The 24,286-nt window shown below is 40.1% G+C and overlaps 2 protein-coding genes across 7 annotated transcripts in view; one reads left to right on the forward strand and one right to left on the reverse strand.

The window, feature by feature from the left end:
* The window catches only part of TMEM62 (transmembrane protein 62), a 53,683-nt gene extending 32,879 nt beyond the window's left edge, over positions 1–20,804 (reverse strand). For 2 of the 5 annotated variants that reach the window (XM_082735434.1, XM_082735432.1), the window contains exons 1-2: positions 2,865–3,123; positions 1,022–1,159 (exon numbers count right to left, since the gene is read on the reverse strand). In XM_082735434.1, coding sequence (XP_082591560.1) covers positions 1,022–1,061 — 40 coding nt within the window. In that variant the 5' untranslated portion in view covers positions 1,062–1,159; positions 2,865–3,123. Of the gene's footprint in view, positions 1–1,021; positions 1,160–2,497; positions 2,610–2,864; positions 3,351–20,707 lie in introns of those variants that run through there. The other 3 variants (XM_082735431.1, XM_082735430.1, XM_082735433.1) reach the window with 3 other exon arrangements.
* The window catches only part of UBR1 (ubiquitin protein ligase E3 component n-recognin 1), a 142,893-nt gene continuing 139,085 nt past the window's right edge, over positions 20,479–24,286 (forward strand). The window contains exon 1 of one of the 2 annotated variants that reach the window (XM_082735361.1): positions 20,479–21,064. In XM_082735361.1, the coding sequence (XP_082591487.1) occupies positions 20,984–21,064 (81 nt within the window). In that variant the 5' untranslated portion in view covers positions 20,479–20,983. The remainder of the gene's footprint in view (positions 21,065–24,286) is intronic. The other variant, XM_082735362.1, reaches the window with a different exon arrangement.

Consider the following 24,286-nt stretch of genomic DNA (forward strand, 5'->3'; position numbering starts at 1 on the left):
GCTTTGTAAGAACTATTTATAAAGAGCATTTTCTGATCAAACCAAAACTATGTATTTCACCAGACAGAATTATCTGTTTAAAATGATAGTTTTAAAAATATTTATAATTAGGCATACAGCAGCAATTAATAATCAAGTGAAGCAGATCAAATACTTAACAACCAATAAGAAGGTCAACCTATATAAAAACAAACAAGCTTACTGTTAGGATATTTTGCTGAGATTTCCTTACTAACACTACAATAATAATAATGTAAAAAATGTGAAGGGATTATCTCTATTTCTCTCCTCATACATAGAGATTTGTTTGTAATTTTAATTTTTTAAGTATACACAGTAAAATTCATTCACTGTAATGTACAGTTCCTTCGGTTTTGACAAATGCACAGTCATGTACCCACCACAATGGAACAGTTCTATCATTCCCCATAATTCTCTCATGATGGCTCTTTGTAGTCAGCCTATCTACCTCTCCCCCAATCCTTGGCAATCACAATCTGTTCTCCATAGTTCTGCCTTTTCTTGAATGTTACATAAATCATATAGTATATATACTTATGGGTGGTAGCTTCTATTAGGCAAAATGTTTATCTATTGATTTATACATATGTATTTATGTATGTGGTATGAATGTATATACGTATGGACTGATTGATTTTAGGTTCCACACCCAATGTAGGGCTTGAACTCATGACGCTAGATAAGGGTTGCATGCTCTACCAACTGAGCCAGCCAGACACCCAAAATGGGTTATACTTTTAAACACCCTCTCACACAGGTTTTGCTAGAGGCTTTTCTTCATGTAAAGAAGGACCATCCCAACTTTCCCCTCAAAGGCTAGAAGTGACATCTGAAGTTTTAAAATCATATAATATAGTTGTATTTCATAGTTGTGGGCTTTGGTATAACTAAACCGTGTTACAAAGTTCCCATTTTATAATCTTATATTCCAAACTGGAGAATCTGGGCTCTCAAAGGAAAAAAAATCTAGTTTTAATTATATATGGGTGTTGACTCTTACCATGATTTCCTTTAACATCAAGCCACTTGGTTTTTTCCATGACCCTTGTCTTCTTCAGAATACCCTGGTAAGTTTGCCATTCTACCTCATGCTGCCTGGATCCCAAGTGTTCCTTTGTTTTGGCATCAGTCAGGTCTCCTGTAGATTTACATAAGACTTGAATCACAATGCAAAATAAACCCAAGGGGGTTAAAAAATGTTCTCAAATGCACACAGAAGGAACAAAGATACTTAAAGTACTTAACATGTATAAGCATAACAACTTATAAGTCCATCTATGTCCAAAGCAAGCCACACAAAATAGGAATTTCTTATTTTGAAAGGACTATTTGTTTCTCAGAGTTTAGCAAGTACCTATTTAACTTCCCATCATATTAGAAATGGGCTCTGAAAAAAATTATCTTTAAAGAGAGCAGTATAAAATGCGTCATGAAACTCTGACAAAAATGAAAACTATAAGAAATTCCAACACTCTGGGCAGATGCCTGATATCTATGACAACCATATTTTCCACACCCAAAATCAGAATATGTAATCTGACCAAGTGTTATTATACAGCAAGAAAGTGATCTGGAGGTGTGGTTGGGCAATGAAATACCAAAATTTCTGGAAAACAAAACAGACAGTTGAAATGGAGGTTTTCCATAAATTGAGGACTGATAAGTCATTGTATCAGCAGAGGTGTTTCAGTAAGGTGGGTAGGATATGAATCCCCCAATAGACAAGACAGATGCTCCTTTAGCTTTTTCTCCAACACATTTAGAGAGCAAATAGGAGTTGAAAGATTCTAGAGAACCCAAGTCAAAGAAGTACCAAAAGATGAAGAAAAGTGTCCTAAGTCACTTTAAGAATTGACTAATGCTGTTTAAAAAAAGGAAAGTTAGTTTTTTTAAAAAAAGATAACTTTGGGGCATCTGGTTGGCTCAGTCAGTTAAGCCTCCCACTCTTGATTTCTGCTCAGGTCATGATCTCAGGGTCCTGAGATGGATCCCTGGTGAGCTCTGCCCTGGGCCTGGAGCCTCCTTGAGATTCTCTCTCTCCCTCTGCCCCTCCCCCAACCTCAAAAGAAAGAGAGAGAGAGAGAGAGAGAGAGAGAGAGAAGGAAGGAGGGGAGGGAGATAAGGAAGGGAGGAAACGTTTGATTTGTGGTTAAAGGGCTTTCCCTAATTCTCTTAAATCCAGAACTATAACAACAAACGAATACAAATAGAGAAGACAGTATACTAAGAAGAATCATGAGCCTTGCTTCTACTGCTTTGACAAAACCTTGCTATGGCAAGTCATTGATTGGTCTTGGATCTTGACTCAATTATGCATAGGCAAAGGAAATTACAATGTCCTATCTCCCCTGCAGGAGGACTCACCTGTCTGGGGCTATAGTGTTCCCAACATTCCCCAGGTGAAAAGCTGCAGCCCTGGCTAGCATTCTACCATCCGGACCATAGAAAAACGCGACAGCACGGCAACCCTCCCTACCTGTTGCCAGGACGAGAGCTGGTTGAATGATGCGAATAGTTTCTGAACAGAACTTCTCTAAGTCTACAGCTCTGCCTGGATCACGAAACCTGCTCAGGTGAATGTCGGATATCTGCCGAAAGCAGGTATTAAACAGAGATATCTGAGTCAGGAAGAGGCAGCACGGACAGCAGGCGACCATGCAGCTCTCTCTAGGCGGAAGGAAATGGCAAGGATGTCCCGCAAGAACGAACCCCCCTCCAGAGAAGAACAGAGCCCCCAGCCGGGAGTTTGGGGCCGCGGGGGTCGCACCCTGGCGGAAGGTGCCCGCGTCTCACCGCGTGGTGACGTTTCTCCACCCACCCCTGCCCTGCTCCCGCTGCGTCACCTGCAGACCCCAGAAGATGTTGCCGGCTCCGGGGCCCGGCGCGGGGTGCGGGCTCCTGGAGGCGCGCGGCTGCGGCAGCGGTGAGGGCTGACCCGCCAACCCATAGTGCTCCAAGAGCACGGCCGCCAGCGCGGCTGCCGCCAGTCCCGCAACCACCCTGATGGCCAGCACTGCAGCCATTCCGCCGGCCCGGGCGCGGCCCTTGTCGTCCGGGGCTCAGCCGGTGCTGCTCCCCCGGGAGCTGTTCTAGCTGCACTTCCGGACTCTATGGTCGCGGGGGCCTAAAGCGCAGCTCGGCCGCCGCCGCCGCACCTGCACCTTGCCAGGCACCTGCTACCAGCCAGCCGCCCACGTCTCTGGGCTGGGTTGGCAAACGGAATGCGGGTGAAGTAAAGGAAACCGAGACCCCCAGCGCCAATCAAGGTTGCCGAGGAGTGGTGGGGAAAGAACCCTGGTCCGGGAGGCGGAGGCTAAAGTCCTGGCTCCGCCTTAGTCAATCATTCCTGACCCCAATGGGTCAATTTCCTTACCCATAAAACGGAGCTAATGAAGCCTCGCGTGCGTACTTCACAGGCTTGTGAGAATCACAGTATGTTTAAGGACGCCATTTAAATTACTGTACAGATGTGACAGCTGACTCTCTCTCGGCCCTTCTGATTATTAACAACGTGTTTCCATAGATTTTCAATAGATGTAGTACGTATGTTTTGTAAAGGTATTTTTTTCTAAACCTGATTTCTTACGCACTTGGCTATGTAATATCCCGTTGCCATTTAACAAACTGTAAATACTCCCTATGGGCAGTTACAGGAGAAGAATTAGATTCGGGTCCTGCCCTTAATTTATCTCTAACCATTCTGTTATTGTTGAACTTTTGGATTACTTATGTTCAGAATGTTCTGAATAAACATTCTGAATTAACATATGCTGTTTTGAAAGAAAAACATTTTTATACAACTGGCACCCTTTTAAACACCTATTTGAGTTATTTTCTTGGGATATGTTGCCAATATTGAAGTTATGCCTATTTTAATTCATTAAATACTTTTTGTGTACCTTTGGAAAGCAAGGCATGGATCTCAGCAGAAAATATAGCGAAACCTAAGTAGCTAAAGAACCATGATTCATTATTTAGAAGCTTAGGTAGGAAAGAGAAATATACAAGTAAGTTTAATGTAAGACCAATATGCCATGTGGCACAAGAGACAACAAGATATAAAAGGCCAGAAGAGGTTTAACCAGAACAGATCCCATCTATAGGATCAGGAAAAGTTTAAGGAGGTGTCATATAGAACGTGGATAGTTATTTCTGAGTGGCAGAGACTGGGGATAGGGTGGGGAGAAGCACTTTCCACCAGGACCTAACATGAATCAAAGCATTAAGATGAAAATGTAGGACCTGTTGAGGAAACAGTGAGTACTTTGGTTTGTATGGGCCTAGAGTATACTTACAGGAATAGTAGTAATTGAACCAGACCTTTAGTTTGAGCCACATTTTGGAAGGCCTGTATAAATGTCAAGAGTGAAGACAGATCTGGCAACAGCACAGGGAACCAACTGGACAGAGGAGAGGTATAGCAGAGACTCTGTTTAGAAGAATATTGGCAATAATCTAGTGCTATGGTCTGACTGTGTCCCCACAATAGGTATATGTTGAAATCCTAATACTCAATGTGATGGAATTTAGAGATGGGCTCTTCACTTATGAACAGAATTAGTGCCCTTATAAAAGTGACCGTAGAGAGATCCCTTCCACCATGTGGGGACACAGTGAGAAATCAGCAATCTGCAACCTGTAAGAGGGTTTCAGCAGAATCCAACCATTCTAGCACCCTGATCTTAGAATTTCACCCTCCAGAACTATGGGAAATATACTGTTATTTACAACCTACCCAGTCTGCAATATTTCATCTTAGCAGCCCAAACAGACTGAGACTGCAGGCAGTGGGTAACTGCAAAGACCTGAAGAAGGAAGATGGGAGAGCGTGACACTGAGATTACAAAGGAAAGATCAGATGTAAAACAACTGTGAAGACCAAAACTACAGAATTTGACAGCTGATTAGATATTTGAGGGAAGAAAAAAAGATAGTTAAAAGCTAGTGCCAAAATTTGGAACCCAAGTGACAAAAAAATACTAGGGCTATGATATATGTGAGGAGAGCATTGTCCGTATGAACAAAGTTTTTGGTTTTGTCTAATGTTGCACTAGAAAAATATCTGTATTGATACCTTTAAACCAAATTTGGAAGATATATTTGAGATGATCTGATTTAAAACATAGGCAATATGGCATGTATGACAGGCATTTGGAGAGGCCTTAGAACAACTTTAAAAATATCAGAATAATTTTCCAGAAATGGAAGACAACAAGAATCTGCATGACAGATGATAGGAACAGACATGCTATTAAGACATTTTGGACTGAGAAATAATGGTTTAAAGTCACAATGGCCAGCAGTCTGGATTGCAGGCACTGAACTGTAACCAAACTGCTTCACTCATCATGGTATTCATAGCGAGTCGAAACAGGAATTATTTAATGATGGTTAATGATTCTTTTTTTAAAAATATTTTATTTATTTATTTGACAGACAGAGATCACAAGTAGGCAGAGAGGCAGGCAGAGAGGAGGAAGCAGGTTCCCTACCGAGCAGAGAGCCTGATGTGGGGCTTGATCCCATGACCCTGGGGTCATGACCTGAGCCGAAGGCAGAGGCCTTAACCCACTGAGCCTCCCAGGCGCCCCCGGTTAATGATTCTTTAGGGAATACAGCTAATACAAATCATCATACAAGGTGATTCTCAGTTCCTAACAGCCAAAGGAGAAAGGAGATTTCTTGTTATCTCATAAAGAGAGCAAGCAGCAATGCCCCATCAAAGCAAAATATTCTAGAACTAAAGTCAAGGAAGAATGTATCACTTGGGCATTTCACAAACAATGGACATTGTCATCAACAGTCTTAAACTGAAAAATGTGACTCTCACAAACATGTAGAAATTATCTTCAGATTACTATTTCTTATACTAAGTTTGTTTAAAAATCCAAACTAAAGTCAAGGAAGAATGTATCACTTGGGCATTTCACAAACAATGGACATTGTCATCAACAGTCTTAAACTGAAAAATGTGACTCTCACAAACATGTAGAAATTATCTTCAGATTACTATTTCTTATACTAAGTTTGTTTAAAAATCCACTGGCGCACGGGTGGCTCAGTCAGCTAAGCATCCAACTCTTCATTTCGGCTCAGATCATGATGTTCGGATTGTGAGACTGAACCCCTCATCAGGCTCCAGACCCAGTGCAGAGTTTGCTTTAGATTTTCTCTCTACCTCCCCTTCTGTCCCTTCCCCATCTCGCATGGGCTCTCTCTTTCTCTCTCTCAAATAAATAAACCTTTTTTAAAATTCCAAAAATACGGTATGTAATAATTGTTCTGTGATGTCATTTTTGTGTAGAGCTAAAGTAATGTAATCAAAGTAGTTTTTTGTGTATGTAAGGATTTTTAAATTTCAAAATTGTGATATATAAAATATACCATCTTGGGACGCCTGGGTGGCTCAGTTGGTTAAAATATACCATCTTACCCATCTTTAAGTATATAATTTAGTGCCATTAAGTACATTCACATTGTTGTGCAACCATCATCACCATCCATCTCCTGAACTAAACTAAAATACTGTACCCATTAAATACTGAAGCCTCATCCTCCCCTCCCCACTCCCTAATAAATGTTTTCACCTATGTTATAACATGGGTCAGAATTTCCTTCTGTTTTAGGGCCAAATAATATTGCATTGTATAACTCTACCACATTTTCTTTACTCATTCATCTGTGAAAGGACATGCAGATTATTTCCACTATTTGGCTCTTGTGGATGCTGTTACTATGAACATCAGTGGGTACCAGACAGTTTTTCAGCTTTTTATGGAACACTCCATTCACCCCTTAAGAAAACAAATTTGAGGAGAATTTCATCTAAGTAGTTCAGGCTCTGTATAAGGAACCTGAAACACGAGCAAAAGTAAGAAATCACAGATCAAGGAAATTCTCACGCATGTCATAATATGATGAACCTTTAGAACATTATGCCAGTAAAATAAGCCGGTTGTAAAAGTACAAATACTGTATGATTCCACCTATATGAGGTACTGAGAGTATTCAAATTCACAGAGACGGAAAGTAGAATGGTGGCTGCCAAGGGCAATGAGAACTTAAGGTTTAATAAATACAAATTTTCAGTGTTGCAAGATGAGAAAGTACTATAGCTGGATGGTGGTGATGGCTGCACAACAATATGAATGCATTTAATGCCACTGTACAGCTGTGGTTGGGCTCCCTGCTCAGCCGGGAGCCTGCTTCACCTCCCTCTGCCCCTCCCCCAGCTTGTGCTCTCTACTCTCTCTTTCTCTCTCAAATAAATTTAAAAAAATATTTAAATATATATGTAAAATACTAAACTAAAAAATAAACGTGGGAAGCTTGATCTTAGGTTACTATTTTAAAATTTTATTTATTTATTTGACGAGAGAGATCACAAGTAGGCAGAGAAGCAGGCAGAGAGAGAGGGGGAAGCAGGCTCCCGACCAAGCAGAGAGTCCGATGTGGGGCTCGATCCCAGGACCCCGAGATCATAACCTGAGCTGAAGGCAGAGGCTTACCCCACTGAGCGACCCAGGTGCCCCTTAGGTTACTATTTTTAAAAAGATTTTATTTATTTATTTGAGAAAGAGCGAGAGTGAGAAAGCAGAAGCAGTGGGGTAGCAGCAGGCAGAGGGAGAAGCAATTCTCCACCGAGCAGGGAGCCTGACAGTGAGCTCAATCCCAGGACTCCAGGATCATGACCTGAGCTGAAGGCAGCGGCCCAACCGACTGAGCCACTCAGGCGCCCCATCTTAGGTTACTATTAAAATGATCACCATTTAGGGGCACCTAGCTGGCTCAGTCAGTAGAGCATGAGAATCTTGATTTTGGGGTTGTAAGTTTGACCCCCTGTTGGGTGTAGAGACTATTTAGAATCTTTTTTAAAAACACGATTATCATTTATATGTCATTTTATGGTTGAGTAAAAGAAACATGGACCACACAGCCACTTTGGGATGTGGCAATCACGGCAAGTTTGGATGACATCAAATCCACTCTTACATGTGTTTAAATGTATATGATAGATGGGAAAACAGTCATAAGGTTGTCAGCTTTCACATTCCTGAGATACAAATGCTAATTTGCCATCCCTGCAATGAAGCATAAATCCAAAAGCCTTTAAAAAAAAAAATGCAGAGAACTAATGCCCCCATCAAAAGTTAGAAAAAGCACCAATCTCAGAAATTAAAATTAAAAACTCCCAGAGAAATATGTTGGTCACATTATTATTATTACTTAAGATTTCTTTTTTTTTTTTTTAAAGATTTTATTTATTTATTTGAAAGACGGAGATCACAAGTAGGCAGAGAGTCAGGCAGAGAGAGAGAGAGAGGGAAGCAGGCTTCCTGCGGAGCAGGGAGCCCGATGCGGGGCTCGATCCCAGGACCCTGAGATCATGACCCAAGCCAAAGGCAGCAGCCCAAACCACTGAGCCACCCAGGCGCCCCAAGATTTCTTTTTTTTTTTAAAGATTTATTTATTTGAGAGAGAGAGAGAGCACAAGTGGGGGAGGGGGGACGGGGAAGGGCAGACGGTGAGAAAGAATCCTCAAGCAGACTCCTTACTGAGCAAGTCTCAATCTCAGAACCTGGAATCATGACCTGAGCTAGAATCAAGGGTTGGCTATTTAACTGATTGAGCCAGCCATGACACACTTAAGATTTTATTTTTAAGTAATTGCTATACCCAACATGGGGGCTTGAACCCACAACCCCAAGAACAAAAGCCACACACTTTGCTCCACTGGCTGAGCCACCCAGGTACCCCCTGTTATTATTTTTTTAATATTTAAAAGTTAGCCTTTATTTCTTAAATTGATGGTGGATACACTGGTCTTCATTTTATTGTTACTCTTTAACATGTAAATATGTCACATGTAACCTTTAGTATTATAAAATATTTACCATAAATTCTTATAAGAAACACTTAATAAAAATGCAATAAATGCATACTTATTTTTCCATTAAAAATATGAAAAATATTGGGACGCCTGGGTGGCTCAGTGGGTTAAGCTTCTGCCTTCGGCTCAGGTCATGATCCCAGCATCTTGGGATCGAGTCCCACATCGGGCTCCTTGCTCAGCAGGGAGCCTGCTTCTCCCTCTGCCTCTGCCTGCCACTCTGTCTGCCTGTGCCTGCTCTTTCCCTCTCTCTCTCTCTGATAAATAAATAAAATCTTAAAAAAAATATGAAATATATTTAAATGTGCACTCTATTCAACCTGGCATTTATACTTAAAGTAAGTTATCCTAAGGAAATATATGAATGTTTATAGGGAATTACCAATAAGTATGTTTATTAAAGCAAGTTTATAATAGGAGAAAACTGAAAACAAACTACAGTGAATGTTCTACAATAAGAGTCCTAGAAATAAAAACGACACAGCCATATAAGCCAATACCATGCAGTAATCTTAAAATAATTTTGAAAAAACATTAATAGTATGAAAATACATTGATAACATGTTAATGGGTATTTTACACACACACACACACACACACACACACACACACACCCCTGGAAGCATATACACCAAACTGTCAACAGTGTTATTTTGGGATTCTGAAATTATACGAGATCATAGGTTATTTATATTTTCTCCTCTTTGCATATCCATATTTTCTGAGTTTTCAACAATGACAATGTAAAGAGGAAAAAAAACTTTTATTTTGTTTTGGTTTAGCAAAATTTTTCTATAAAAGACCAGATAGTGTTTTAGGTTTGGTGGGCCAGGTGTTTCTATTGTGACTATCCACATCTACCACTGTGCAAAAGCAGCCATAGTCAATATACAAACGAATAAGGTGGCAGCATTCCAATAAAGCTTTATTTATGGACACTGAAATTTGAAGTTTATGCATTTTAAGTGTATTATAAAATATTCTTCTTTTGATCTTTTTTCAACCATGTGAAAAATGTTAAAACTATTCTTAACTTGAAGACTATATTAAAATAGACAGCAGGGAGATGCCTGGGTGGCTCAGTTGGTTAAGCTGCTGCCTTCAGCTCAGGTCATGATCCCAGGGTCCTGGGATCGAGTCCCATAGCGGGCTCCTTGTTCAGCAGGGAGTTGGCTTCTCTCTCTGCCTCTGCCTGCTGCTCTGCCTTCTTGTGTTCTCCCTCTCTCTCTCTCTCTGACAAATAAATAAATTAATTAAATATTTTAAAAATTAAAAAAAATAGACAGCAGGTGGAGTTGGGGCCATATTTTGTTCACTTCTGTTAAGAACAAGCTTTTGATTTTTTTTGTTCTGTTTTGTTTTTGTTTTTGTTTTTGTTTTAGATTTTATTTATTTATTTGACAGACATAGATCACAAGCAGGCAGAGAGGGGCGAGGGGGATGCAGGCTCACTGCTGAGCAGAAAGTCCGATGCAGGGCTTGATCCCAGGACCCTGAGATCATGACCTGAGCCGAAAGCAGAGGCTTTAACCCACTGAGCCACCCAGGTGCCCTGCTTTTGGCTTTTATTGCATTGATTTCACTGGATTTCTGCTCTGGTCTTTATTATATATATATATATATATATATATATATATATATACACACTCACACACGTACATATATACACATATACATACACACACACACATATATATACATATGTATATATATATATATTATTTGTTATTATTTATTTTTAAAAATGTTTAAAGGAATAAGATGCCTGAATAGAATATACAGAGGTTGGTAGGCTGTGCTGACAGGTGCTCAAACTATCATGGGTCCAGCTTGGTTCCTCTTTCCAGAATATACTCAGATTCTGGACCAATAAATTTGTTCATGTTTATTTAATCTGTTCACCAAAGCACTTGAACCCCATAGTGATGCAGCCTGCTGCAAACTGGGGCATAAAACTCTCCACAAACTTGATGGAAGGACCCACTCTGTCTCTCTCCAAACCAGATTTTATTCTTCTGGTAGGTTGAGCCATTTCTGGCTCAACCAGAAATGGCTCAACCTACCAGGAATGAGAGCATTCACTCTCATTTTTTCTCAGTTCTGTGCACATTTCTGTGTCCTGGCTCCTCTGTGAAGGGCATGCTCACTGGAGTTGAATGGCTTTTGATCCACATCCCGATTCTCTCTTTCTATTTGTAGTACCTTCCACAAGTTATTTATCTATTTCTCTTCCTAGACTTTCCTCGCCCCTTTATCAGGGCTAAAACGCTCTTGTGGTCAATCACTTGCACAGATAGGATTGTCTGACCAGCAGTGCCCTTAAATGAAACCTCTGGATTCAGGGCAGAGGATGAACCCAATATCCAGGTCTATATGGATCCCTAATCCAGGTCTGACTCAAGTTGAACCAGAAATCTGAGTTTCACTCCAGATATGACTCCCTAAGTATGGATATCTTTGTTTTTAAATAAGGAAGCCAAATAAGGTTAGTTGAAGCCAACCCCAGAAATGTAATCTCTGAACTCGGGATTGATTCTCCTAAAACTGGTGCTGAAGCGTCCAGTCCTGACTACTTTATCACAGTCGCAGGACTTTTCCAGTTCTAACAAGGGTTGATCTCCCCACAAATGTAGGAATGACCTTTGTCCAAGACTGAAAACTTCTGTTCTAATGAAGACCATTACATCGCCTCTCCATTCCGGACCCTAAAAACCTCAATGATCCCTGCTTCTCAGCTCAGTATGGGAGCCTTTTTCTTCAAGTATAATCTGCCCCAACATGGGATTGCTATAGTCCATAGACTTCCTGAGAGGACCTGAGAGCCCCAGGCTCTTTTCTTAGCTCAGAAACCAGCACTCTTGGAATAGCAACTTATGAATAGCAGAAGTAGAACTGAGTCATAAGATGAGGACGGTGGTACCATTCTCTATTTTTTTTTCTTTTTTGTTTTATTCTTCTTTAAAATGTATCTTTTAGAAAGTACAGAATTCAGTTAGGCTTCATATTGTTTTGCTTTCTAAACTAATCATGTAATAGTAAATATCCTCCTGTCTGAAGGGTCTTGGGTTAACTTTTCCACTGAAATGCCCCCAAACAGCTGATAACAAAGATCCATAAAGAGCTCCTCAAACTCAACACACACAAAACAGATAATCACATCAAAAAATGGGCAGAAGACATGAACAGACACTTCTCCAAAGACGACATACAAATTGCCAATAGACACATGAAAAAATGTTCATCATCATTAGCCATGAGGGAGATTCAAATCAAAACCACATTGAGATACCACCTTACACCAGTTAAAATGGCCAAATTCAACAAGACAGGAAACAACTTGTGTTGGAGAGGAGGTGGAGAAAGGGTAACCCTCTTACACTGTTGGTGGGAATGCAAGTTGGTGCAGCCACTTTGGAAAACAGCATGGAGATTTCTTAGGAAATTAAAAAATTGAGTTACCCTATGACCCTGGAATTGCACTACTGGGTATTTTCCCCAAAGATACAGATGTAGTGAAAAAAAGGGCCATCTGTACCCCAATGTTCATAGCAGCAATGGCCACAGTCGCCAAACTGTGGTAAGAACCAAGATGCCCCTCAATGGATGAATGGATAAAGAAGATATGGTCCATACATACAATGGAGTATTATGCCTCCATCAGAAAGGATGAATACCCAACTTTTGTATCAACAGGGACAGGACTGGAAGAGATTATGCTGAGTAAAGTAAGTCAAGCAGCGAGAGTGAATTATCATATGGTTTCACTTACTTGTGGAGCATAAGGAATAACACGGAGGACATTGGGAGATGGAGAGGAGAAGTGAGTTAGGGGAAATCAGAGGGGGAGATGAGCCATGAGAGACTGTGGACTCTGAGAAACAAACTGAGGGTTCTGGAGTGGAAGGGGCTGAGGGGTTGGGTGAGCCTGGTGGTGGGTATTAAGGAGGGCACATATTACATGGAGCAGTGGGTGAGGTGCATAAACAATGAATTTTGGAACATTAAAAAAAATTTATAAAAATGCCCCAAAACAAATAAGCTAAGCAATAAACATTCACCATACTGTGAATGCCTTTTCAAATTTGCAGAGGTACACTGGACTGTCTCTGAACATGCTTTTTTTTTTTTTTAAGATTTTATTTATTTATTTAACACAGAGAGACAGCAAGAGAGGGAACACAAGCAGGGGGAGTGGGAGAAGGAGAAGCAGGCTTCCTGCTGAGCAGGGAACCAATGCGGGGCTCAATCCCAGGACCCTGGGATCATGACCTAAGCTGAAGGCAGAAGCTTAATGGCTGAGCCACCCAGGCGCCCCCAAAATGCTTCATTTTTATAATCAAGTTGCTGCCATTTAAAAAAACATGCTCAAGGGCTTCGCAATAGCTCTATTTCCAAGAGGCCAAAGATTATGCAAAATGAAAAAGTCTTTAGTGTTAAAAAGGAAGTATTTCTTGACAAAGGATGTGCCAGGCCCAATTGAGATAATTTTGTAACTCAGTGAATTGGACAAATAAAAGGCTAAGAATTGCCATTCATGTAAATGAAAGAATAAAATATATATGTATGTATATATTCAGCATCTAGTTTCTTTTTGTAAAAGTTGTCAAATTATTTTTGCAATTTTAGCAAGATTATATCCCAGTTTCCTGTTATTCTTTCATTTCCAGTGCAATGAAATCACAGAGGGAATAATTTTGCATGCTGGAAAATGAGAGAATCAGAGAACGTCTCAGAGGAAGTCATATATAAACTGAACTCTAAAAAATAAAAGAAATCCCTTTATAGAAAGAGGTGTTGTGGTGGGAGAGGGGGCATTCTAGGCCAATGGACATGGCTCAGTGGGTTAAGCCGCTGCCTTCGGCTCAGGTCATGATCTCAGGGTCCTGGGATCGAGTCCCGCATCGGGCTCTCTGCTCGGCAGGGAGCCTGCTTCCTCCTCCTCTCTCTCTGCCTGCCTCTCTGCCTGTTTGTGATCTCTCTCTGTCAAATAAATAAATAAAATCTTAAAAAAAAAAAAAACCACAGGAGGATGAGATTGAATGGGAAATATGGGAAAAACCGTATGGATAGTTTAAGTTGAGGGGTGGCAAGGGAGATTAGACTAGCAAAAAGCGTTGCAAGCTGGATTGAGAAGGGCTTTGGATGCCATGTTCAAGAATTAAGTTTTATGTTATAGGGTGGTCGTCTAATTTATTTAGAAAAGGGAGTCACATGACTAGATTTATATTTGCAAGTAACTCTGGCAGGAAAACAAGTGATGAATATGAGCAAGAGAGTGGAAATAGGGAGATCAGATGGGAAGGTTACTCTCCTTTAATCTGGATGAGGATACCAAGGATTTGTACCAGACAGGGGAATCATGTATGCACTACTATCATCCACATAAGAAAATATCCCAGAGATAGAAGTCTATTAAAATAGAATCACTGAGGGTATCTCAACTCTGATTGCTCATTAAAAACACTTGAGAGAGGGGGTGCCTGGGTGGCTCAGTGGGTTAAGCCGCTGCCTTCAGCTCAGGTCATGATCTCAGGGTCCTGGGATCGAGTCCCGCATCAGGCTCTCTGCTCGGCGGGGAGCCTGCTTCCCTCTCTCTCTCTGCCTGCCTCTCTGTCTACTTGTGATCTCTGTCAAATAAATAAATAAAAATCTTTTAAAAAAAACAAAACACTTGAGAGAGTTTTGGTTTTTTTAATGGCTATTTAGGTCTCACTCCTTTTTAATTAAATTAGAATCATTAGAGTGAGACCTGGTGTTGGAATTTTTAAAAAGTTCTCAAACTAACATGTGACCAGGATTAAAAACCTCCAGCACAATCCATAAATGAAGAGTGTAAGGAAAACAGCTCTGAGTATGGCTGTCGTGTCATTCTGGGGCTTTGATAAAACTAATTAATGTATCTTAGCTGTTGATGATACTTCGAACAGTAAAATGACACCTGAAAAATGACCTGTCAATTTACAAAAGTTACTGTGAGCTGATGCTAATTTAAAAAGAAATATGTATTTTGCAGAAGAATCAAAGAAATTCATAATCCTCTTCTAAAACAGGTCAAGCCACACCTTGGTCTAGATCAGAAAAGAGCAATGCTAATTCATAAGTTTGTATCTATTTTATCTTGTTCAGGCCCTATGAAATGTCTAATATAAGCATGCTAGGATGTTAAATGTGTGCCAGATACCTGATATTTTTGTTGGTTTAATAATAAACATTTATATTACAACGTATAAAGTGGTAAAAGAGACTAAAATTTTTTTTTATCGGAGGTAGGACAGTGAAGTGGTTAAAGACACACATTTGGAAGCCATATAGACCTAGGTCTTGAATCCGGTTTTTTCACTTAGTAATTGTGGGTTTGAACAAGCAGTCTCACCCATTCAAGCTATAACCTCCTTTTCTGTGCAACAGTGATAACAGGAACGACATCATAAGATTGTTTCCAGAGGGGCACCTGGGAGGCTCAACTGGTTAAGCTACTACCTTCGTGTTGGGTCATGATCCTAGGGTCTTGGGATCAAGCCCTGCATCGGGCTCCCTGCTCAGTGGGAAGTCTGCTTCTCCCTCTCTGCTCTGCTTGTGCTCTCTCCCTCTGACAAATAAATAAAGAAAATCCTTTAAAAAACTGTTTCCAGAGTTATACTTTAAAATGCATCTAAAGTCTTTAACATAGTAGCTGACTTCTAAGTATGTGCCTTGGCTCCTGCACTCAAGGAACTAACAGATTAGAGAAGGAATTAAATTAGACCATGAAAAACTGTGACACAAGTCAGAATTATAGGTTATAAACAGTACTTTAATGGTTACATCAGATAGGATCCTAATAGCTTCTGGTAATAAAAACCATCTTTAACTATCTTGAGAAAAAAGCACATCTACTGAAAGGCTATCAGAGATTCAAAGATTCTGCAAGAAGCTAGGGACAGGCTTAGGAAAAAAAAAAAAAAGCAGAAACCCAAGGAACTGCCATGGACCAAGAAGCAAGAAGCCAATGGTTTCTTAACAAGAATAGTCAGAATAGACATTGCTGCTTGAGGATACCAACCAGGCTCATTCTAAACACATGTTTGAGAACACTGTCCCCCTCCAACAAGACTTCCTACAATGGAAAGACCTCCTGCACCAAATGGAGAAAGTGCCAACAGATGAAGGACAATCAGGGAACAAAAACAATGTCCATCTTGAACACTAACAGGCATTGTCCTGCACAATGCCAGTCATTAAGGGCTTTAGATAGAGTGTCTCATTAATCTTTACAACCACTGTATGAGGAAACTATTTTATAGATGAGGAAACCAAGTCTCAGAGAGGTTAATTTGCTTAAGGTCACACAACCAGCAAGTGGCAAAAAAAGAAATTCAAATCCAGAAAGTTCAGTCCTAAACACTAGGTATATAGCTACTAGCTCCTCCAGGAGGAAGGAAAGATTCAACCACATCTGGCTAGATCACATAAGATATTACCATGGAGGACTTTTGAGCTTTAGAAACTATCTATCTGTCCATTCAACCATCCATCCATTCAAATACCCATCCAGGTATTTGGTATTTTATCTATTTTAAAAAATAGGCAGTAAAATTTTTTTACATAGGTCACCAGGGTGGCTCAGTCAGTTAAGCATCTGCCTTCTGCTCAGGTCATGATCTCAGGGTCCTGGGATGCAGCCCCATGTTGGGTTCCCTGCTCAGCTTCTCCTTCTCCCTCTGCTTCTCCCCTTGCTTGTGCTCTTGGGCTATCTTTCTGTCTCTCAGATAAATAAATTAAAACAAACCTAAATAAATTTTTACATAAGCACTAAATATTTGTTAGAAAAAGAATTAGAAAATACCAGTTAAGGAGAAAGTAGAAAATTAAAATTTCCAAATTTTTGCAATCCAAGGATAACCATATGTTGGTGACTAGTATTCTTCATTGAATACATAGGTGCTTTTTTTTTTGTCTTACAAAAATAGACTCACACGCTTTTAGGAACTTGCTTTTTCCACCTAACAATATATAGTGAATATCTTCTCAAGTTAATAAAAATGCCTCTACAACAATAGCTTTTAAATTGTATGGTCTCAGGGCACCTGGGTGGCTCAGTGGGTTAAAACTTCTGCCTTTGGCTCGGGTCATGATCCCAGGGTCCTGGAATCAAGCTCTGCATAGGGCTCTCTGCTCAGCCGGGAGCCAGCTTCCCCACCTCTCTCTCTCTCTGCTTGCCTCTGCCTGCTTGTGACCTCTGTCAAATAAATAAATAAAATCTTTAAAAAAATAAATTGTATGGTCTCAGGATCCTTTTATATGCTTAAATATTGGGGACCTTAAAGATCTTCTGTTTATGTAGGTTTTATCTATTGATATTTACATTAGAAACTAAAACTGAGAAAAATTTTAAGTGATCTTTTAATTTGTTCAAAATAACAATTATCAACCCAATACATGCTAACAAAACATTTTTAATGAAAAGTAAGTTTTCCAAAAAACAAAATAAGAATTATTAAAAGGCATGGCAATGGGGGCACCTGGGTGGCTCAGTCATTGGGTGTCTGCCTTCAGCTCAGGTCATGATCCCAGAATCCTAGGATCGAGCCCCACATTGGACTCCCTGCTTGGTGGGAAGCCTGCTTCTCCCTCTCTCACTTCCCCTCCTTGTATTTCCTCTCTCACTGTCTCTCTCTTTCTCAAATAAATAAATAAAATCTTTTTTAAAAAAAGTATGGCAATGTTTTACATTTTTTGAAATCTCTTTTTTAACAGAAGACAGCTGGGTTCTCATAGCTACTTCTGTATTCAGTGTATTGTGATATGTTGTTTTGTTGAAATATATAAGAAAAATTGGCCTCACACAGATACATAGTTGGAAAGGGGAGGAATATTTTAATAGTGTTTTCATATAATTGTGGATATGCTTTGAAACTGCAGTAGAACTGGGAAAATAGTAAAAGCTTAAAGATCTATTCAATGTGGAATCTAAAAGCATATTAATTAAATTTTGTACTCCGTTAACATTAAATTATTTTGGTCTATTTAACAATGCGAAGAGATCTTTCACCCATACTTTATAGTATCTCCATTTGTCATACAGAAGATATCTGTTCAATGAGTTATACAGATCTTCCAAATGTCAATGTATTTCATAATACATTATTTAAAAAATCACACATTAATATGACCAATTTCCTTGGGACTTTGTCAAACTCACAGTGGCAGATATGTTCTCTACAGAATGTTCTCTTGAAAGCTCTAGTCGTAAAATGGACAACAAAAACTGTTTTCCTTGAAGAGAAAGACTTTCTTGTTCATATTTGAGAAAATGCCTGTCAAATACCTAAGTCTGAATAACCCTGCATATCTATTATATTTTTATAAAGCTTTTAATAGTCAAATAAGTTCATTGTCTGTTCAAATTTTGCTAACACAAACTTGATATGATGAAATTTTCATAAGTAATGTACACATATCTATTAAGAACAAGTAAATTAAATAGATGTAAGTAGTGTTAGGATTTTTTCGTTTGGTGCCTGTGGTTCTTGGTCACTTTGCTTTGAAGAATGAAGAGGTAGGCAGAGTGGTGGGCAGCAAAGCAAGGTCTATTGAGTGATAATGAAGCAAAGTTTGAGTGATAGTACAAAGTGCCCAAAGAGGGAGGGGACCTGAGAGAGTTGCCTGTTACTTATTCTTGTAAATGAATGTGATATTCCACGTAAAAATGGCCGGTTTACCTAGCAACTCAAGTATTTCTCCTCAAGTCAACTATCATACTTTTATACACAGAAGAAAAGGTTTATGTGTGCTTCTCATTTCATTATACAGAATATTTAAAAGACTCTCAGGTTGAGATTTAATATATTTTTACTGCTTCATCAAGGACATCGGGAAAAATGCTTTAAATTCTTTTTTTTCCTCCCTTAACTGCAAGAACGTGGTGGTCAAGAAATGACTTCTAGATCGCTTTGATGATTTGTTGAATTTGATGCCCCCGCTTTTATTTTGTGCTAAGGGGCCAGCAGTTTCACCCACCATTTCTTCTGCAGTAGTTAGTACAAATACCACGTGGTCAAAAACAAAAAAAAAACACACTTAACTCCTTTGTTATTATTGTAAGTATTTTCACCTTACGAATTTCACCTAAATTTTGGGAACACTCAGAGTCTGTGGACCACACTTTGAGAATCAATGTTCTACAACATTTTTAATGGCTGTAGAAACATTACCTTATATGAGTGACCACAGTTTATTTAGCCAGTGTCCTTTATTGAGGATATTTGAGTATTTTTAATTTTTCTCCATTACCAGTAATGACGTAGTTTAAACTTCATTTGCATCCTGAATTAGATCTTTAGGATACAGCCTTAAAAATGGAATAAATGGGCCAAAAAAAAGCATTTAAGAAAAAACGGCTTCTGAATATTGTCTTCCTATAGGTTTACTAATGTACACATGTATTTTATATAACAATGAGTATCCTTTCAGCTTACCAACATGGTGGTTATTTTTTTCTTAGGATTTTATTTGAGAGAGAGAGAGAGATCGTGCACTAGATGGGGGAGAGTCAGAGGGAGAAGCCAATTCCCTGCTGAGCAGGGAGAGGGTTGCAAGGCTCCATCCCAAGACCCCTGGATCAGGACCTGAGCCAAAGGCAGACTCTCCACCCACTGAGCCACCCAGGCGCCCCATGGTGGTTATTTTTAAGTAAAAACAAAAACTGACCAAATTTACAGCAAAAAAAAGGAACCTCATTTTAGTTTGCATTTATTTGCTTATTAGTTAGCTTTTTTCATGTTTATAAAAGTTAGTGAGTTGCAAATTTATGTATTTTGCCCATTTTTCTATTGAAACAGTCTTCTTTGGGATTGGGTCTGTCACGAATGTTGCAGACATTTCTTCCCAATTTTTGTTTACTTTTTAACTTTGTATAGTTTATTTTTGTATATGTTTTAATTTTAATTAAATTATCTATCAGTCTTTTTATATTTTCTGCCTTTGGTGTCATGCTTTAGTTAAAAAGCCTCCTCCAAAAAACAAAAAATAAACAAAAAAGGCTCCTCCATCCCAATCTTATACAAATATTTACCTATTTTTTGGTAGTTAACTCTTCAGTTCATTAAGAATTATTTTGATACGTGTAATTTGAGGTAAAGATTAATCTCGTCCCAATAGTTAACCTTTAATTCCTTCAAGAATGTTAGGTTTATTGTTATTTTCCCTTTTGTTAAAAATACACTATTAAATTGGTTTGTAAACATTTTAAAATTTAAAACAATACAGATCAATCTAAAGTAGTTCTTGATCAACTTTTTCCTATCCTCAGAGTTATTATTAATTTGCTCTTTTCCTTTTCTGGCTTTTTCCTTCACATTTCAAAGCACACAACTGCAAATACACAGTTTGCGGCAACTTGGGTTCCTTCCCCTCATTTAACTCATCCTTATTTTTCCACGATGGTCTACCTTGTTCCTTCTGACACCACCGCATGGTGTTCCATAATGAACATGACCATGTTACATTTTGTTTTCCCTCTACCGATGCAAGACTACAAGGTTTCAATTTTTAATATTCACCACCTCTCCTCAAAGCGTCTGGGGTCTGAGCGTTCCTGTGCGCATGCGCATGTGGCCAAGGGCTACATTCCTAAACATGGAATAGCTTTGAGTATTTTTTTTTTTCCATTTTGTGGGTTCTAAGGAACCACTGCGGGTACGTAGGGCGACAAACGCCCCCAGAACAACACAACCCGGCCTGAACGAGACGCAGACTAGGTTCGCAGCCCCTGACAGTCTTCCTCCTTCCAAAATGGACGCTGAATTTATTTTTTACCTCGCAGATGCAACAGTTCACAGCAACGAAACCAGATGCACAACCATTCAGGCACCGGGGACTACAACTAAGAAATTAGGGGAAGAAAAACCTTCAGCCGTACCGGCCGTGACGCTTGCTTCCGGGAAGCGGACCGGAAGCCACTCCTCGATTCTGCGTCAAACCCGACTTCAGGGGCCGTCGTAAAAGTGTCGCCCCTCGTTTCTTGGACCGGCCACAGGTTTCCGCTCGTCTCCGGCCGGGGGTCTGGAACTGCGGGTGTCAGTTTCCCTCAAGATGGCGGACGAGGAGGCCGGGGGTGCGGAGAGGATGGAAGTCAGTACGGAGTTGCCGCAGACCCCTCAGCTCCTGGCATCTGTAAGTCCTTGTAGGCAAGTTCCTTTTGTCCCCCCCAGTCCCTCCCTACCGCGCTCTGGAGGATGTCGGGCTTCACCCCTTTTGGCGGCTCTGGGGAGGGGGAGTCGTATGGATTGATCTGGAAAGAAGCCGTCGAATAAAAGTTAGTCATTACCCACATTCCTGCCGACTAAGTCTACGGAATATAATGATTTTGTCATTTATTAGTCGTGACGAGTTCAAGCTTGTCTCTATCCTTAAGTAGAAAGAACTGGTGATGTTATTAGATGGCCTGGTGTGGGGGCTAAGGCGGGATTAGAGGAAAAGCCATTTTCGCATAGACGCAGTGCTAGCCCCTCTTAATGACAGGAATCCAGGACGCTGCACCTAATGTTATATAGCTTAGCTGGCTGGGTGGGGCCTGATAATGGCAGGGAATACTGCCACTGTCAACTCGTCAAGATATGGGGTGTAGGAATTATAGTGTCTCATTCCGGTGTCTTGAGAACCCCAAGCCTCACCCCTCAGTGGAGAAACCCGTCATCTGTCGCTTCTTATTAAAGGTGAAGAAAAAACCTCCAGACATTTTTAATCAATGCAGTACTATTAATTAATATAGCAGTCTATACTTTGCCCTTGTATTTTGAAAGAATGGGAAGGCAGAGACAGTGAGCAAATTTGAGTCTATAGTCTGGCCACAGGGAGAAAGCAGATGAGGAGTATAAGAGCTAGGGGGCAATATTGGGGAATGTTCTGGATGTCTCTGGGCATCTAGTGGGGAGATATGCAGGAAATACTCAAATACTGATCCGTGCATGGTATTAAGTCTTATCACTTTGTCTTTATTGCTGCATATAGAAAAGTGTGGGATATACACCTCTTTCTGAAGTATTTTGGTTTGTAGTTTTAATAAATGCATTTTTGGACTTTTTTTTTTTAAGATTTTATTTATTTATTTGACAGACAAAGATTACAAGTGGGCAGAGAGGCAGGCAGAGAGAGAGAGGAAGGGAAGCAGGCTCCGATCGGGCTCGATCCCAGGACCCTGGGATCATGACCTGAGCTGAAGGCAGAGGCTTTAAAACACTGAGCCACCCAGGCACCCCTGGACTGTTTTAATCATTGTTCAGCATTGTTTTATGAGAGAATAAAGTGAGCTCCAGAATTAAGAATCCACCCCAGGGACTGGAGAGACTGGCTGGGAGATAGAAACCAGGTAGGGAGGGAGTTGGAATAAGGGTTTAGCCATAACTAGAGCAATTGCTTGCAACCATCTTCTATCTCATATAGCAGTTAAACCTCGCTTCACTGCCAGTATTGAAGTAGGAAAGCATCTGTTTGAAATGAGAAGGTAGGGAAAATTGAGAAGCACCTGAAACATCTGGTTTTAATGGTAGCTTGTGTGTTCTACATCTTAGAAGCAGTACAGAAATTGTGTGGATAGAAGTGTTACTGTAATTTTGTATTGCCAAAAATGACTAGTGCTTATTTAAAGCTTTCTTATATTAATTCCTTCCAGGTGGTTAAGTAAAACCTCATCAGTCTAGACTCTGCTTATTTTTAATTGGACATAATGGTACAGATATCAAGGTAGAATTAGGTTGCAAACTCTTTACTTCAAGAGATACTAGATTTCTTGGGGCAAGGCTGTAGGTTTTACAAAGTAGTGGATGGATGCCAAGAGAAATAGCCTGAAGGAACTCGCAGTTTAGTGACAGAGATAAGACAAATGCTCAAAGAATTTAATACAAGATAAGGTGATACAAGTGGATGAAGACCTGTGACAGGCCTCATGATCACTTTTTTGGCAGATTGCTCTGTCTACTTGAGGATTCCAGATATGTTTTTATGTTCCTTTTCTTTTTAAAGCTACTGTCCTCAATTTTATTCTGACAGTGTAGTGGCATTCTGGCTTCCAGTTCACTACTTCTTTACTGTTAAGTAAAACAAGCTCAGAGATTCTTTAACATTTGAATGATTTGTATTTTAAATCACCATTGGGAAGCAGGGAAAACAAAAATAATAAATATGGGACAGTTACAACATTTTAGAAATCTTAACCAACTCCATTAGAGCCTTACTCTTGGTTGTATTTTCCGTTATCCTTAAATCAAACTTTCTTCTTAAACCCCAGATTATTTCTCTGCAATACTGCTATCAAAAACATGAAGGCTGTCAAATTCCCAATATCACCTCACATGCAATTAAGGTGAAATAATAGGTCTGAATTACTGGACATTTATAAAAGTCATTGCTTAAGAATCATTAGGAGTAGGGGCTCCTGGGTGGCTCAGTGGGTTAAGCCGCTGCCTTCAGCTCGGGTCATGATCTCAGGGTTCTGGGATCGAGTCCCGCATCGGGCTCTCTGCTTGGCAGGGAGCCTGCTTCCTCCTCTCTCTCTCTCTGACTGCCTCTATGCCTGCTTGTGATCTCTCTCTGTCAAATAGATAAAAAAAAAAAAAAAAAAAAAGAATCATTAGGACTTGATTTTGTAGGTCTAGGCTGGGGAATTTTCACAAGCATGCCCTGCTGATTCCGAAGTCCTGGTCTGTGAGCCACACTTTGAGTAATACTTAGCTTAGACATTTGGAAATTCTCAATATCGAGTTGACAGTTGAGATTGTGGGAATGGTGAAGATCTTTGAGGAGAAAATTGTGTGTGTGTGTGTGTGTGTGTGTGTGTGTACACGCACACATGATCAGATACACACAAGTTCAGACACAGAGGGAGAGAGGGAGAAGGACTGGGGACAGGGATGATTGAATTTCAGGAATAGGAGATGGAGGAAGGACCAGAGAAGGACCTAGAAAGGTAGCAGCCAGGCAAGTAGGTGAGAGTAGTATGATGCCATAGGGTCTAGTTTCTAGGAGAGGATGGTTTATTGGGTCGAGAAGGTAAGGACTGAGAAACACTGGGAATTCAGAGAGTATGTGGGGTGGTCTGACAGAACTTTTGCCTTCTGTCTACTTTGACTGGGTTTTCTTTCCTTAGTCAGTCTCAGCACTAAGGTTTTTTCTTTATCCTGTCTATGCCCTCTGCCTATGTGATTTCATCCAGTTCTGTGGCTTTAAATACTGTTAGTATGCATTCCATTCCCAAATTTATATCTCTAGGTCATCTCACTTCTGAACTTAACGATTCACAAATCCAACTACTTGCCTACTTGATATAGCCACTTGGATGTCTGATAAGTGTTTGAAACAGGGGGAGCAATTAGGGAGTTACTGCTATAACCTAAGCCT

This window comes from Mustela nivalis, assembly GCF_964662115.1.
Source record: "Mustela nivalis genome assembly, chromosome: 6".
Lineage (NCBI taxonomy): Eukaryota > Metazoa > Chordata > Mammalia > Carnivora > Mustelidae > Mustela > Mustela nivalis.